Raw genomic sequence first — 17,540 nt, 5'->3', positions numbered from 1 at the left:
GGAGGAGTCTCTACTGCTGAATGGAACCAAAGGATGAGGAGTTCTTAAATCTCATTTCAAATCTATGCCAAGAAGAGTGGATGTTAACAACGCTACTCTAGTCCGGAAATAAAAATAAAAAAAAAACCCACAGAGCCATTGTGTGGAATAAATGGCTCCTAATGCAAAGTTCCTGGAGTACTCACCATTGTGACTCACGAAATAAAATATCTGGCTTCTCAAGGCAGACTGCGAGTCGTCATTGACGCCTATGGCGAGAGAGAAGGAAAGCCCCAGTGATTTGGAGAGATTCGTGCAATCTTCTGGATTAAACAACACACTCACTACTTCTACAGATAACTATTAAAACACCTGCTTGTGTTTCTTATACTAAGGGCTCTTTTACAATTCACCTACTACAAACATGTACACAAACACATTTGTATGAAATGAACAAAATTACTCCATACGTAATTCTAGAATGGTTTCTAGCTCAGTAAATGACATCATGACTTCTATTTCTAATATTTTCTGGGTAAATTCATGTTTCAAAATGTTCACAGTTGTGGAGGGGACTGGAGAGATTGCTTGGCCTTTAGAGCACTTGGCTGCCTTTCAATTCCCAGCACACACACGACAGCTCACAACTCTCTGTATCTCGAGTTCCAGGAAATCCAACACCCTCCTCAGGCCTCCATGGACGCTTCATGCTCATGGTGCACAGATATACATGCACACACATACAGACACAAAACACCCCCACACAGAAAATTTTAAAAATGTTTCTGGGGAACAAGAGGTGGATTAGCGGGTAAAGTGTATGCTGTACAATCATGAAGAACAGAGCCTGGATCCTCAACACCCACCTAAGAGAGTCAGGCATGGGATCCTGTGAACATTCATAACCCCAGCACTGGCGAGGTAGAGATAAGCAAATGCCCGGAGCATACTTTCTGGTCAGCCTGACCAAAACAGCAGGAGACCCTGTCTCAAAGACTAAGATGGAGCACACTCTAGGAAACACCTGATCTTGGTCTCTGGCCTCTATGTGTGCACACATGAACAAGTATATCCACACATGTGCACACCCACACACATGTGGACACCTACATAACCAGACATACACAAAAATAATAATAGTCTGAAAACACTGTGTGAAAAGAAATCTGGACAGAGAAGGAAAAGAGTCTGCACCCACATTCTGTGCACACTTGTAATAAGGACACTAACTGAGCTGGGCAAGGTAAACTAAAAATGCCAGGGTTCTCCATGGGAAACTGAGGAAGCCAGCCTATCCTTAGCTTAGAAAAAGTTAAGGAGCTGTCATTCTAGTAGGCATGGTTGTACTGGACTGTAATTCCAGAACAGAGGAAGGTGCAGAATCCAGGATTTGAACCAGACTGGGATCTATGCAGAGAAAGAAAGAAAAAAAAAAAAGGAAAGGAGAGGGAACTCTTCAAGATATGTATATTGTTTATAATAAGATACCTACGCAGCCTGGAATAAAGAGCTTAACACACACACACACACAGAGAGAGAGAGAGAGAGAGAGAGAGAGAGAGAGAGAGAGAGAGAGAGGTAACTGTCACATGTAACTGTCACAGCAGATGATCAACTCATGCTAAGGGTTACATAACTCATAGAGCTCAAGAATGCACTTGGGGTGGGGTAGAGGTGAGGTAGAGTGAGCAGGAGGAGGGGAGTGAGGGGGAACTGTGGTTGGTATGTAAAATAAATTTTAAAAAATTTAAAAAAAGAATGCACTTGGCCTGGGTGTATAACTATAAAAACACAATGGTGCCCTCTAATGGCCACAAATGGTAGAGCCTAAACTTTGGAGGTGCAGTCAGTTGCACGTACTTTTGTAAAGACACAAAGGAAGAGAAGACAGAAAGGAAGACGTTTTCCCCAAATAAGAAGTGTGCACACTTGCACGTGCCTTTGATTAGATGTGTGAGTGACCTATGTAAAGTACAAGCACATGGTCAAGTCCACCACCTCTCGAGGAACTGGAACCAGCTAAATGAAATCTTCCGTCTTCCAGTGCAGAGACAGAAAAGGCAAGTTTGCAGGATGGAAAACATGACTTCGGTCTGTACAAGTAGGCAGCAGTTAGGAAGCCCAATGCACAAGAAAAAGCTTTAAAGTAACCATATTCCTTTTAAATCAGAGTACACAGTAATGGGTTTCATTATGGGTGTTCATACTTCATTTTTGTTGGTCCTCTCCCCTGCCTCAGGCCGAGTCCCCTGCCCATCACCTGCTGGTACCCTCCCTTTTCCCTCTTGTCCTCCGTCTGTCTTCATGTCACATGTACTCTGTCCCCTCTTTTTCCCATCTCTTTTCCCCCTCCCCAATTCTCTCTTAAGACTGGTCCCCCATTGGTCCCTTTTCTAGTTTCAACACACACACACACACACACACACACACACACACACACACCACTACCACCACCACCACCACACCACACATTAAAATCAAGGATCACCAAGGATCTGCCTGAGAGACAGAACAAGCAGTTTTGAATTGATAAGGGAAAAGTGAAGACGTGCATACGAAAGAAACTAGTCTACACACAAGCAAATCACAAATGTTGAAAGTTTGCTATCACTCACCAATGAAGAAAGGAGAACCAGCCTATCGCCACTATGTGCTTATAGTTCATTAAACTGGGGTGCTCTCAGACATCAACCTTGGCCTACTGCTTTACCCAGCTTTTGTTCACTACCTCTATCCAGACAGTGTGGGGCTGGTGTTTTGTTGGTTGTTACTGCTGTTTCACTTCCTCATTGCTACCACACTTTAAAAAAGGCAACTGCTAGTGGCTCAGCAGTAACACAGTCGTAGCTCCTTTGCAGTACCTTAGATCTGTTGCCTATGGGCAGGTTACGGGCACCTAGAACTACAGCGCCCTCTTCTGGACTATTTAGGCACCTACACATGCATGAAAATGTCCTTCGTAAAATTATCCCTCCTAATTACAGAGAACATAATTTCAAAATCTAAATGCCCACTACTACATAATACTACTCTGAATTAAATTTAGGGGAAAAACTGTCCCTCGACTCAGTACTATTTTAAGTAAAGAGATAACAGGAAATAAGACAGGAAGAAGGGGGTCTCTGTTTCCTTGTTTTAGAATCTCCCCAATCAAGTAACATTTTCGCTTGCCTCTGATCAGGCACCTTTGCTTACCTTCCTGGGATGGGTGGCACCTGTTGTGGGCTTAATTACATCTCTTTTTAAAAATGTTGGAGTCCTGACTCCTCCTTGATCTTTCGAAATGTGGCCTCTTACCAGGACAGGAGGGGAATATGGTGTTTACAAAAGTAAACAGGTTAAAATTATGTCCTTAGGGGGCTCTGAAAAATCCAGAAACACTTTGGAAGCAGACGCACTGTACTGGTGTGTAGATCTGTGAGCAATTCTTCCGGGATATCTACAAGCATTATAAATTATATTTATTGTTTGTGAAATTAATTCCTTTTTTAATCTTTTATTCATTTTACATACCAATGAAATTAATTCTTAAGGGCATACAGATTTAACATGGCTTAAACACAACAGACATGTCTCACTTGCAAATACCATTTGTCTCCTAAAAGCTTGGCTATAGATCCTCTTGTTTTCATGATTTCAAAGCCCCAGCCTCAGAAGAAATGATGGTGCTCAACATTTCCAAAAAGATGATTATATATATTTTTTCTTTTCCCTTTGTTATTAATTTATGGCATAGTTCATTCACTAAGGTCTCTGAAGTCATAGACTCTGTGCTCAAATTTTTCATTCTAATGCTGAGAGGAAAAATCCTTTGCAAAATAATTACAATTATTTGAAACAGACATTTCTAAAAACCATCACTAAGGCTCACAAGGTAAATAAAAGCAGGATGAAATACCTTCACTTTGTGTCTTTATTCTGGCTATAGACCCAGAGATAAATCACTGACTTTAACTTTCTCTTTTGGGTTCCCTTTTTATTATTTTACTTGTAGTGTGTGTGCGTGTGTGTGTGTGTATGTGTGTCTGTCTGTCTGTCTGTCTCTTTGTCTGTCTGTCTGCCCCACATGCATACCTGGTTCCCCCAAGGAGGCCAGAAGAGGATGTCTAATCCCTTGAAACTAGAGTTATAGCCTGTTGTGAGCCACAGTGTGGCTGCTGGGAATTGAACTCAGGTCCAATAGAACAGCAGCCAATGCTCTTATCTACCCAGCCACCTCCCAGCTCCTTCTCTTGGATTTCTTGAAGGGAAAAACTTGAAGACAGAATGCTGCCACTCTTCTGAGAATACAAAGGCTGCATCTTGAAACAGAATTGATCTATTATAAAAACAGAATTGACACGCTAAAAACTATGCCAGTTTGAGATGACTATCGTGCCAAACCAGAACTGAGGCAATGATCAATCAGGCACCTTGACCAAAACTGCTTAATTATGCATACTTTTTAGCCGACCCCCCAATAAGTCTTCTATTTAAACTTAAAGCTGGTGGATTATGCCTTTAATCTCAGCACTGGGGAGGCTGAAGCACGCGGATCTCTGTGAGTTCGAGGCCAGTCTAGTCTACATAGTGAGGTCTAGGACAGCCAGGACTACATAGAGAGATAGCCTGAAAAACAAACAAACAAATAAAGTTCGTATCAGGGCCATGAAGACAGTCTTGGACGGTCACTGGACCCCTTCATCTGTTGTTTCAAATGAAACCACCTTAAATGAATAGTAAGCTTTCGCCATTACTTTCTGTTTCATTGGCATATTGGCGACAGGTTATCGAATCCAGCCTTTTGGGACAGTCCAAGTCTGGGCTTTTACTTTGAAAACTCCAGCTATAGCTCTTCTCATGGATTTATCGGGACAAAACTGTGCAAGCGCCCAGCAAACAAGCCAATGACAAACCAATGACTCTTTCTAACGTCCTCAAGAGAAGGGACATAATACAACGAAAGTTAAGGGAACAACTTGCCTACCAAACCTCATGTTTTCACAGCTTTCTACACCAAGGAGGAAAAACCTGATCGGTCACTATGCGGGAAAAACCAGAGATCCTCACAGAAACATGGAACACCCGGGCGTGGTGGGGCGTGGCGTGCCAGACCTTTAACCTGCAGACGTCTGCTTCGGAACCAAGAGTTGGGCCCAAATTTCCTCCGCTTCCGTCGGGACTCTCTAAGGGATGGAGAGTATAACGTCACTTCCTGTCCTGGGTGGCTTCCGGCCGCCTGAGCGCTGCGTTTTACGGAGGGAAACTGCTGCTGTCGCCGAAGAGAATCCTGACCCGGCCGCTTGCGCGTGGCCATGTGGAGGCTGCTGGCGCGCGCCCCCGCGCCGCTCCTGCGAGTGCACTTTTCAGGTCCTAAAGCCTGTTTGGTCTTTTAAAAAGGCGTTCCCCTGTTCTTCCTCCCCCCCACTCCAATGTTTACTCTGGGAAGACGTGCGCTTTCCTGCCGCCACCTCCGCCGGGCGGATCTCTGGGTCCCAGTCGATGTGCGGGAGTAGGCACTCCGAGACCCTGCTAGCTCTCTTGGGAGCCCATTTAGTGGAACTCGCGCCCCACACTTCTAAACATCTCCATCAGGAGTGGCCCAGAGCGTACCAAGAATGATTTGTCTTGTCTTTGTAGATTCTTGGGCAGCCCTTCCCACCAGTGCTGGTCTGAAGACCCTCCTCCCGGTGCCAACTTTTGAAGGTGAGCGCCTGTCCTTTCCACTTGTTTCTCCAGCGGATGGCAAAAGACATAGGTGTTCTTGGTGCTTCCTAGCTTCCTTGAGTGATTGAACAAACACAGATGATGAAGGCATACTGTGCTGACAAGCAGTGTTCTGAGAACTAGAGGCAAAGAACGTAAAAGTTGCTCACCCATGCGGAGCAAATACCTATTGGGTTAATTCCCCGGCATCCTGACACTGATGTGTGGCTCCCATGATCTACTCAGAGTCATTTATTAGACTTGATCTTCTCTCTAAACGACAGTACATATATGCACACATAGCAATAGTAACCAGGTCAGGTACAACCCTGTAACTCTAACTGTACTCTGTAGTATACTAAAGTCTCCAAAATGCAAACAGCCTGGGCTGCTGAGGGTCTTCTGCACATAACTGTTATACTACTGTGGGCTGGAGCAGTGGCTCTTGCAGAAGACCCAGGTTCAGTTCTCAGAACCCGCATGATGGTTCACAACCATCTATAATTCCAGTTCCAGGGGATCCAACACCCTCTGCTGCGCATCAATTCATGCAGGCAAAACGCTCATAAAATTTTTTAAGAGGCCGGGCGGTGGTGGCGCACACCTTTAATCCCAGCACTCAGGAGGCAGAGGCAGGCGGATCTCTGTGAGTTCGAGACCAGCCTGGTCTACAAGAGCTAGTTCCAGGACAGGCTCCAAAACCACAGAGAAACCTTGTCTCGAAAAAAAAAAATTTTTTTTTTTTTTAAGAAACAAGAGTACTGTGTGCTTTTGGAAGTGCATACTAACTTGTAGATGAAAGAACATTACCAAGTTTCTCAGTAGTTGCCCCAAAAATTTGAGGGGAAGGGTGGGTTTTATAACTTGGAATATCAATTTTATACTTCCACTGATAATTTGATGAGTCTTTGAGGCTTCCTGATTTGTTTTATTTCTGTCTTGAAGTCCTACTTTTTTCATATTAATTTAAATTTCTTATGAATAACAATTGTTTTTCCTAAGTTGCCAAATAAAGTGGGTAAAGATGTTAAAATACTGATCAGAGAATTCCCACGCTGTAAGTTTCTCAAGAAAAATACAGCACGTTGAAGAACTTAATATATTTTTGCCCAGTGTAGTACTCTGTACCTCCATTAGCATTCAGAGGGGCAGTGACTGGTTTTTTGTAAAGAACATGTTTCTGCCTTGATGTTTTAACTGATTTAATTGTAAAATGTCTCTATGCCCCAGTGCCTCTTTAAAATGGAGACGAGAAGACCACCTGCCCTGTTATGTTTGCTTGATCTAGGTGAAAAATATGTTTGTTCTTTTTTATTTCTTTATTTTTTTTATTTATTTTGTATGCATGTGGGCTCACACGTGCCATGGCATTTATATAGAGGTCAGAAGACAACTTCTGGGAGTCAGTGCTCTCCTTCTACCCTGTGGGCCTGAAGGATGCAACTCAGGTGGGCAGACTTAAGAGCAGGTGCTTTTTACCAGTTGAAACATCTCATAGGCCCTTTGTTTTTGATTTCTAATACTTTGTAATATGCCCCCCACCTTGTCCGTTTAGTGTATGTGGTTTAGTTTTCAAAAGTTCAAGCTTTAAAAAAAAAGAAGAAGCCCTAAGTAGTATAAAGGTCACAAGGGTGTGGTGATGCACACACTCAGTCCAGCACTTCTTACAAGATTGAGGTTAAATGTGATCACCTGACAGCCATGAAGACCGTCTCAAATGCCAAGGCTGCTTTAAAGGTGGAGTGAAATAATCGCTTAGGACAGTCCCTGCTACTGGTGCCGAACATAGAGCAGGGGGATAGTAAGTGAATTTGGTTTAGAAACATTGTAGAAAACGTTATAGCTGAAAGATTCCAGTCTCGCTGGAAACACCCACAGAAGAATGGATAAACCATTAATATTGGAAATCCAATAACCTTTGGAATTATTATTCAGTAACCTAAGAATTCCACTTGATTGTGTGAATCTTCATGGGAGAGATCCTCTGAGAAACGTAGCTTCACTTACTCTTGGTTGGTTTTGTCCCTCCCAGATGTCTCCATCCCTGAAAGGTCCAAGCTTAAATTTGTTGAAAGGGTGCCACTTGTGCCAAAAGTAAGAAGAGAACCTAAAAATCTGAAGGACATACGCGGACCCTCAACTGAAGCCACTGAATTTACAGAAGGCAATTTTGCAATTTTGGTGAGTGATAAGAGATTAACAAAGTTTTCCACTCTTTGAGTTGATTCTTGTCTCTTCCTCCACATTCTTAGAACTGCCACACCTAGATACCACATTTCAGTTCTTTAAATAGGTATAGGTCGTAGGGTTGAAAACACAGTAGTCCTGTACTGGAAGCTGGAGAGTGTGGATAGTACTGAATCTGTACAAGCCCTGTGATGCTGTCACAGTGAACCTGATAAACCAGTGGCTACTAAGAACCCCACAGGAGGTAGCCTATACAACAGGTATACACTGAACAGACAGTTGATTCATATCTAGGTGGAACTGTGTAGAACAAGATAATGTTTGGGTTTTTTGTCTTGCTATTCCAAAAAGTGTTTAGTTTAAAATTATAAATTGTTTCCACCAGGATCTCCACTTTCTGTTTCAGATGGGGACTACAGGGGGTGAGTAAGGCACCTGGGAAAGCAGGGCGCAAAGGGGCTGCCTCGTTTGCCCAGTTAGAACAAGATCTTTTAAGCCTTTGGTGAAATATTCCTGGTAGAGGATTAGAACAGCTGCTTCATTATCTGTTGAGTGGTTTCCGTAAAGATTAATGTCAGAGACACACAAACGGATATGCACTAGCATTTCTGCTCCACGGCAGCCAGAGTGATAGCTGTAGAGTTTCCCCCCGGCCTGCATGAGCACTACTGCAGACCTCAGAGCCTTCTGTCCACTCTGCCCTCCTCCTGCACCCCAGCAAACACTGGCTTCTGCTCTAACTCACCAAGCCCTTTGCTGTACCAGGGCATTTACATCAATGTTTGTCTGGGACCCTCCTCTCTTGACTAGTTCTTAGGATTCTATCCTCAGCTTTCCATAAGAACTTATATGTTTATTTTCAAGTATATCATTAAAGCCAGTTACTATAAAAAGAGGCAGATAATAGACTCTGTAAAAGATTTCTAAATCCCCATGTGTTCTAATTTTTCTATTCATTTTTAGGCACTAGGAGGTGGTTATCTCCACTGGGGCCATTTTGAAATGATGCGCCTGACAATCAACCGCTCTATGGACCCCAGGAACATGTTTGCCATATGGCGAGTGCCAGCCCCTTTCAAGCCCATCACTCGCAAAGGTGTTGGGCAGCGCATGGGGGGAGGCAAAGGTGCCATTGATCACTATGTGACCCCTGTGAAGACTGGCTGCCTCATAGTAGAGGTGGGTGGACGCTGTGAATTTAAAGAGGTCCAGGGTTTCCTGAACATGGTCGCCCACAAGCTGCCCTTTCCAGCAAAGGCTGTGAGCCGTGAGACTCTAGAAAAGATGCGCCAAGATCAAAAAGAAAGAGAACATAACAACCAAAATCCCTGGACCTTTGAGCGCATAGCCACGGCCAACATGCTTGGCATACGGAAATTCCTGAGCCCGTATGACTTGACACAGAAAGGGCAATATTGGGGCAAATTCTACCTGCCGCAGCGTGTGTAGAGGAAGCACAGACTCCTGAAACTGAGTCTGCGTCTCTGCTGTCTTTAGGGTCTGGTGATTCTTGGATCGTAACTGGGCACATGAGCAAGGGACTTGTGAAAAGCTGTGCTGTCAGATTGTTTCTATTAAAGTGTGAGTGTAACTCGAGGTATTGCATTGGTCATTTTCAGATGTTTAAGAACGAGCCGGGCGATGATGGCACACACTTTTAATCCCAGCACTTGGGAGGCAGACGTAGGAGGATCTCAGTGAGTTCAAGGCCAGCGTGGTCTACAGAGCGAGTTCCAGGACAGACTCCAAAGCTACACAAAGAAACCCTGTCTCAAAAAACCAAAAAAAAAAAAAAGAGATTAAGAATGATTTGGCATAGCCAGCTGTGTTGGAGCATGCCACTAATCCCAGCACTCAGGAAGCAAAGGCAGGCCATCGAGTTCAAAGCCAGCCATGCTACATGCAAGATCTTGGCGGGGGGACCCTGGTAGGACGTCTCAGTTCCTACACTGTAGCATGCATGTCTCCAGGGCTGAAACTTGTTTTTCTATCTCACAGCTGGAAATGTAAATGTGTTTACTGCCTAGTTTATGACATTTTGCTAATTACAAGCACGTTTTTTAGAATAATAAAGATAAAAATGACAGTACGTAGATTAGTAGGTTCAACAGATATTTATTAATACCCAGCTGCTCATCTTCTGTCAGTCTCAGAAGGGGAAACATGGAATATGACAAGGAATGTACCATTTAGCAAAAAACTGATAACAAAAGTTGAAACCTTTGGCGCTTCCTAGGTCTGAAACTATCTAAGGAAGGACATTTTGGCTCTGTGTTCCTTCAGGATCTAATGTGTGTGGAGCAAACAACTTACTGCTGGATAAATGAGGGTCCTGTGTGATCCAAAACCTCGTGGCTCCAGCTCCATTTGTATGTAACAAGATTAACCTGTTTTTCTGAGCTAGCCAGTATCTCCTATTCAAACTAAAGGAAGCAGGAACTGGTAGAAGTATTAGGTCACTGGCTTTTGAAGGTGGGTAGAAAACAGCACACTGATGAAACATAGGGGTTTTTATCCTGTTTGTGAAAAAAATAACATCTCCAACAAAGAACAGAAGTATTTCACTTACTTTCAAAAGGATATTTTTAGTCCCAGATTTTTAATTTATCTTAATGAGTGTCTTCAATATAATAATCTCTAAATAAATATTTTTAAAATCGAAACACAGTGAAACCTTAGATTGGAGATGTGCTTGAACCAGTTCTTGCACCTGTCACTGACCAGCCGTTTCTGCTAACACGGATCTGGTATGGTCGGAAGCAATAGCCTGATCACACTTTTTTCCCTTACACCTCCCATTGTTCCAGATCACAAAGTGTGCTGGTTTGGTTGACTATTGGGAACTGAATCATAGTATAAACTTCTTCCTTTTGGTGAAGTTAATGAACCTCCATCCTGAAAGCAACCACCATCTCTGCCAGATGAGAGTCTATTGATAGAAATCTATACCACCAATAGAAACCCAACTTCTACTTACCCCCACACACACATAGAAAGACACTTTAAAGAGTATGATATGGGGGCTGGAGAGATGGCTCAGAGCTTAAGAGCATTGCCTGCTCTTCCAAAGGTCCTGAGTTCAGTTCCCAGCAACCACATGGTGGCTCATAACCATTCGTAAGGGGGTCTGGTGCCCTCTTCTGGCCTGCAGGCATACACACAGACAGAACACTGTATACATAATAAATAAAATATTAAAAAAAAAAAAAAAAAAAAAAAGAGTATGATATGGTAACGGGGGTGGTTGTAGTACTTTTGCATAAGCCTCTGATAGCAATAAACCATGTTCCCTATGATACCTTAAAGAGTTTAAAAACCAGGCTTGAGAACTCTTCCATGAATGAAATCAAAGCTCGACTACAAGTAAGCGAGTATGTGGAGGTGGCAGGCACGTGCTAAGCAGTGGGGACATGGTGGTGGTAAAGACAGGCATGGTGCCAATCCTGAAACAGTCTAGGCTTCAAAATTATTCTTGGACCCTGAAGAAGGAAGCAGAAATGTGGTTGGCTACGGTTGAGGCCTAGAAGAGCCTTAAGAGTAAAGTACTGAGTACCGCATTCTGAGAGACAGACTCACAGAGTGCACTGAAGACCCTGTGAATTTGGCATTATAATACCTGCCTCTTCACTGTCCTGGCATTCTGGCTCATGTTGTACCCTAGCAGGGGCCCATTATGCTTCTCTACCACACAGGCCTGCCCTTCAAGAACATCCAAACCAGCTGCACATTGCTGTGCTCCCTGTTTCTCATCCATACCACCTTCAATTCATTTCTTCCCCCTCTGTGTAACATTGAAAAGCAGTTGATTGGTGCCCTGTGTTGTAAGTTTACTAATGAAAAGAGGCAGAGTTGTCGAGGACTCTGAAGGGAGAAGTGACGGCACCAGAGGTGGAAGACTGGAGATGCCTGTTGAGATTCCATCTGTGAGAGCAGAAAGAAGTAACAGAAAATGGAAAGAAAAACCATGTATTACACAGCATGGTACTCATGGACAGAATACCAACTCTCCATTGCAGGGGTGAGAAACTACTCTCAAAACTACTGGCTTGTCCTAACCTTGGAAGTGGGAGATTTTAAGGCAAGTTCAATGCAAAAATTAATTCTTACTCCTTTTACCATTTCTAAATACAAGGGCTGAGATTGTACAAGAGGAATGAACACCCTTACTGTTCAGAATCACTATCCTACCAGACTCAATCATGGGGCCGACTCCTACCTTGTCTCCCATCTCCCTGACTACCTCCTCCCAATCATTCCTCACCTATGTCTCCCAAAACATCCCTTTCCTTTGTGTTCTCTACCATTCACCTAGTCCTGCGCCCACCCCCACCCCTAATTAGGCAATCTGGTGACATACAATGAAAGCAAGGAGAATATAAGTGGTTAAGTAAGAGAGACAGCAGGCCTGACCCCCAGGCCCCGGCCAGACAGCTCACCTTTTTCAGGCAAATATGCCCCCAATGGTGGAAGCCAAGATGATGGCAAGGATAATACAGCAGATCATGATCATGATCTTCTTCTGCTCATCATAAGGAGAGAGAATGACATGAGAAACAGCATCACTGTGCAGATACACACTACGAAAGGGGACAGGTACAGCTAGACACGGGAGAGGGAGGAGACAGGAAGCGCCAGAAGGAAAATGGATGGATCTGGCCTGTTCACAGGAATGTTTCCAGGTTAGACTTAAAATCATATCCACAGGGATCTGTGGCTTGCCCCTTCTGCCTTCTGGATAGCATCCCAACAGGTCCCCTACTTCCTACTAGATCAAATTGAGTGACAGTCTCTTCTGGGGCACCAAAAGTCACCACATGGTGACACCAAATCACCAAAGTGTTTTGCAATCAATATAAAGTCATTTATTTTTAAATTAGCAATAAAATAATCAAGTTTACATTTAAAAAAATACAAACAACAAAAGCCCTTCACATGTGACATTCGTTTAGAACTTTTATGCCCCCGAACTCATGGTCAGAGGAGAGAGAAGGCCTGCACTGAGGGTTATCTCCCCTCCTTGCTGGGGCCCTTATCCAGTCAGACATCACAGCCATAGGGAGGAGGGCATCCCTGTGGCTCTGTCTTGAGTGCTGGGTGACTGAAGAAAGAGCCTTTACAAAGGAAGCTCATGGGCAGGATCTGGATTAGAATATTCACCCTGACCCACAAAATATTAAAGTTGGGTCTTAATTATCCAATCAGGGTAATGGCAGGAACCACCAAAGGTGTAAGGCTTACCACTGGGTTGCAATCACTAAAGACTTCCAGGCTGTTGCCTCCATGGTAAGACTCGCAGGAGACAAGAGAGCAGGAAGAGCTGCTCTGTAGCCTCCCAAGTCTCCTGCCAGAGAGGGACATCACATGGATAGTGCAGATAACATCAGGTAGCTGCAGGATGCTCTCTGGACCACTCTCTTGTAGGCAGCAGGTGGGAATAAATAAATATTACACTCTCTGTTATGCAGAAAAATTCAATGGGAATCAACTCGGTCCTTACTCCAAAGGTCTCATTTGATTCCCGTCTCAGCAACCATCCAGAAAACAAGCTCTGGGCTGGCAAGGGGAAATCACATTTCTACAGTGATCACTTGAGCTAGACACATGCCCCTTACTGATTTTCGCCAAAGTCTGTTGTTTACCTTCTCACTTTTTTCTTTCTTTCTTTCTTTTGAGAACATAGTAGTTCTAGAGGCAGACAAATATGTACATATCTCTCACATACAATTATAAAAGTACACCTGGAACACACAAATGACTGACACTTTCAGAGCCTGAGACTGTAGCACCTTGTCCCTGGCCCAGTTGTAAATCCCTGGTTCTGCTTGGACTCAAAGTAATGGCTTCACGAAGAACGATTCTCTAACAATGATTAGCCAGTTTCCAAGACTCAGACGTGGAAGCGTATTCCATAACCTCAGTCTCTGCCAACCTCAGCCTCAGAGGACTATCACCCTGATCACTCTGAGTAAATGAGCGAATACAGAGAAAATTCAAAGTGGCCTGCAAGCTGAACTGGGAGCTTAATTAAAGGGTGGGTTTCTAATAAGTCAACTTAGAAGGCCAAAATGGCTTCTGTTAGTTCCCCGTGCTTTCAGGACATAGGACAACAAACTAAGGACTGGCGTCTTGCCAGCTAGGGGCTCTGATTCAAGCCACACTACTGACAAACTTAGAAAAACCCCACTATTTTGTTAGTTACTCCCCTACAAAGTATATTCCAGGAGAATGTTCTATGAGGTAGAAAAACAGCGCCTCAGGCTGGTCTCACAGGGACTTTCCGACACACAAGGCATAACTGACACAGTAGAAGGGAGGAAAAGCTGGGTGCCTCACACAGTCCAGGAGGGAGGGTGCTTCAGCTGCTAGGGTGGGAGGTGATTCTGAGGAGAACTCAGGGCTGCACCAGGTAGGTTAGATTCCTCCAGGGGTAGGTTGCTGAGCCAGGTCCAAGGGCGGTTACAGGGAAATAAAGGAACAGGTGCCCTCGTTCTCAGGCCATTAGGACTCCATTCCCATCTGGAGACAAGAGTGGTCAGGCCAAGCTGGAGTGAAATCAGGTTCTAAGAGAGGTGGGGAGAAGGGGGCAGATCAGTACACAGGACAATGCTAAAAACAAGGAATTAGCCACAAACCCCAAATGTGGAGATCAAAGATCAGAAATGCCTACAAAAAAGCATGCAGAAGTAAACACTAAACTGAAATAGCCCAGAAACAAACCTAAGGCTGGACATGTGAAATAAAAGATCTGCATGGTAAAGAACCAATAAAAACTCTAGGCAGTGGTTCTCAACCTTCCAGTGCTGCAACCCTTAAATACAGTTCCTCATGTTGTGGTGACCAAACCCCCAACAAAATTATTTTTATTACTACTTCATAACTGTAATTTTGCTAGAATTGTGTTTTCTCATGATCTTATGGGGGTTGCAACCAACAGGTTGAGAATCACTGCTCTAGGTAAAGGAACCATGGTGGTGGTAGTGGAGGGGGATACCAACGATAGAATACATGTACCATGAAAGGAGAACAGAAAGCTACTGGGGTTGGGGATCCAGCAGGAAGCAGGAGGATCCAGGGTAGGAGGATTAACAAAAAATACACACATGACATAATGAACCCCATTACTTTGTATACTAATTTTAAAAGTATTTCAGTTATTTAAAAGTAAGACCAAGAAATATCTAGGCCACTTATAAGCCTTTGTGCCACAAACTAGCACCTGTAGAAGAACTTGGGGATACACAATCACTAGTTGAAAACACCAGTCCTCTGCCTGGCACATGGGAGCTCTTGAATTCAAGCTTCAGAAGCATCTTCTATCCAAATCCCCTCCCTTCACATAAGAAGGAGACAGGCACAATCAAAAGACTGGAAAATCTCAGGTGTTATACTATGACTGTTTCATCTTAGAAGTGATTTAAGAGTGGGCAAGTTTCTCCAGTGGCTTTCTGGAAGTGAGGGGCACGGAACACACCTTGGCACTATGGCCGGCATGCAACCGCAGAATGTAAACACAGATTGCCCTCAGTCATGAATTGGCATGGAAGACTCGTAAGCCAAGACCCAGGTGCCAATCAACCTTGCCTCCCGCAATAAGCCACGTAACTTCAGAGCAACTTAATGCTGTGCAGTCTGGTTAGTCTGCAAAAAGCAATATTATCTTCCTCAAAAATGCGTCTTCTGCATTCTGAATTCTAGGAACGAGGATTAAGAGGCATCAAGAATTTGCAAGGCATCTTTCATCTGAGGATATGGAAATATTACATTAATTTTTATTATTTTACCATATTTTGCATTGAGATAGTCAAGACTGAGCAGAAGACTAAAACTTTATAAATAATCAAGGACTATAATGCTGCCAGGAAAAAGAGAAGGGATCAAAAGAACCAACGAGAGCTTGATTGCCTCCCTGCTGCTGTCTCTCCCCGTAAAGCTGAGCATCTGAGATTTAATAATTGACTCTCAGATCCTCCAGTCACATGGAAAGAGGGAAAACGCAGTGGCACACTAGGGTGGTACAAAGTGAAATGCAAGATCAGCCCCAGTGTCAACATCCAAGCCTGCACCAGCTCCCAGAGAGGTTCATGCCTATTACCTCAGTAATCTAATTTCTGAATTTATAGAAAAAAAGAAAAATACAAAGCTCATCACATTTAATGACAGCAAAATACTATAAACTCCAGCACTGAGGAAATGTTAAATGTCCTCATGTTGAGAATTAGATTTACAACAAGATTTTAGTGATAAAGAGTGACTTTATGATTTCCTACCTAGGTAAAAACACTATATGTTAATACAGTGTGAACTATGCAAAACGGAGAGTGTGTGAGCCTGCCATGTGTTTGGACAAATAATATTACAAATAATATTCACCTGCCTATATCTTACAAGCTTTTCAAAATGATACTCTGTTTTATTCAGAAAAAAAATAAAGCTCTTAAGTCCCAAGGACTACTAGGTCATTTTTATCATGATCACTGAAGTTAAGCCTAAGTTACTGGCCAGCTATATCTTAATAAGTTGTGACTGATAGCCTCGAGTTCTCTGGACTTTATAGACAATGATAAACACTACCATATTTTATGAAGGAAACTAGGGTGGAGCACCTCCTAGGCCCACTATAAGCTGTGTGAGTTTGGCCGTTCTCTAAGACTTGAGTTTTTCTACTTCTAAAATAAAATGACCTGCCTCATAAGAATGTCGGAAGGATTCTGTTATATGTATAAGGTGTTTAGCAGACTCTCTGCTATGAGTCAACACTTAAAAATGTTACAGGTACCTCATTCAAGAGCCAGTCATTCAGCCATAAACATAACTCTTAAGGGCCAGAAGCCACAGCATAAAGCTTCAGATATGTTGAAAAAGGACAAGGAAAGCTGAGCCCAGCATCTATGACGGCACTGAGGATTTAGAAGACAGCTCCCAGATCATACCCAACATCTACCTATGCTTTCTACATACAGACAGTCAAAAGGAGATGCCCAAGTGTGCCAAGCAAGAAGACAAGGTAGGAACAGAATATTCAGGCAACTACAAACAAACAGAAGGCGTGACCACGATCCTACAGCTACAGCCAGAACCCAAGAACAGAATTTTAAGAACATGAAAAACAATCAAGGCTACCAACAGTTTTAAAGGTCACCGTGACTGTCATTAGAAAAGAGCAGAATCATGAAATCCCAGACCAACTCCGCAGGAGGAATCATCCAGAGTCTCCAGAACCACTCATCCCAGACTGACTCCGCAGGAGGAATCATCCAGAGTCTCCAGAACCACTCATCCCAGACTGACTCCGCAGGAGGAATCATCCAGAGTCTCCAGAACCACTCATCCCAGACTGACTCCGCAGGAGGAATCATCCAGAGCCCCCAGAACCACTCATCCCAGACTGACTCCGCAGGAGGAGTCCTACAGAGCCCCCAGAACCACTCATCTACTTACATTTCAGTGCAGCGACCCCATAGGCCACTCTACTTCAGCCCAACGGACAGTCCAATAATCAATGCTAAAATGCTCAGCAACACAACTACTATCACAATGATAATTATCAATTTCTGGAGAAAGGAATAAGAAACAAAAATAAAATCATTACAAAAAAGTTTATAAAATAGCAACTCATCTAAAATTTAGCCCTTCTCATCTCTTTTACCAAGGAAAAAATTTTCCTCAATCCAAATAAAAAATATACATCT

The 17,540-nt window shown here is 43.4% G+C and overlaps 2 protein-coding genes across 5 annotated transcripts in view; one reads left to right on the top strand and one right to left on the bottom strand.

Annotated features, from left to right (window-relative positions):
• Positions 1–5,183: 5,183 nt before the first annotated feature.
• Mrpl16 (mitochondrial ribosomal protein L16) lies at positions 5,184–9,445 on the top strand. Its single transcript, XM_041661001.1, has 4 exons — positions 5,184–5,328; positions 5,599–5,664; positions 7,697–7,845; positions 8,815–9,445. The coding sequence occupies exons 1-4, from the start codon at positions 5,274–5,276 to the stop codon at positions 9,298–9,300; spliced, it is 756 nt and encodes a 251-aa protein (XP_041516935.1). The 5' UTR covers positions 5,184–5,273; the 3' UTR covers positions 9,301–9,445.
• Positions 9,446–11,083: 1,638 nt separating this feature from the next.
• Stx3 (syntaxin 3) overlaps positions 11,084–17,540 on the bottom strand; it is a 40,291-nt gene continuing 33,834 nt past the window's right edge. For 2 of the 4 annotated variants that reach the window (XR_005975122.1, XR_005975123.1), the window contains 2 exons: positions 12,288–14,411; positions 11,084–11,772 (listed from right to left, as the gene is read on the bottom strand). Coding sequence is in view for 1 of the 4 variants with exons in the window: in XM_041661000.1 (XP_041516934.1) it covers positions 17,319–17,402 (84 nt within the window). In the remaining 3 variants the exon portion in view is untranslated. Of the gene's footprint in view, positions 11,773–12,287; positions 14,412–17,289; positions 17,403–17,540 lie in introns of those variants that run through there. The other 2 variants (XR_005975121.1, XM_041661000.1) reach the window with 2 other exon arrangements.

This window comes from Microtus oregoni, unplaced genomic scaffold, assembly GCF_018167655.1.
Source record: "Microtus oregoni isolate MIOR12 unplaced genomic scaffold, Mior012 000012F_ref0000307, whole genome shotgun sequence".
NCBI lineage: Eukaryota > Metazoa > Chordata > Mammalia > Rodentia > Cricetidae > Microtus > Microtus oregoni.
Note: the sequence above shows the minus strand (reverse complement) of the source record. Positions and strands in the feature narration are given on the sequence as shown.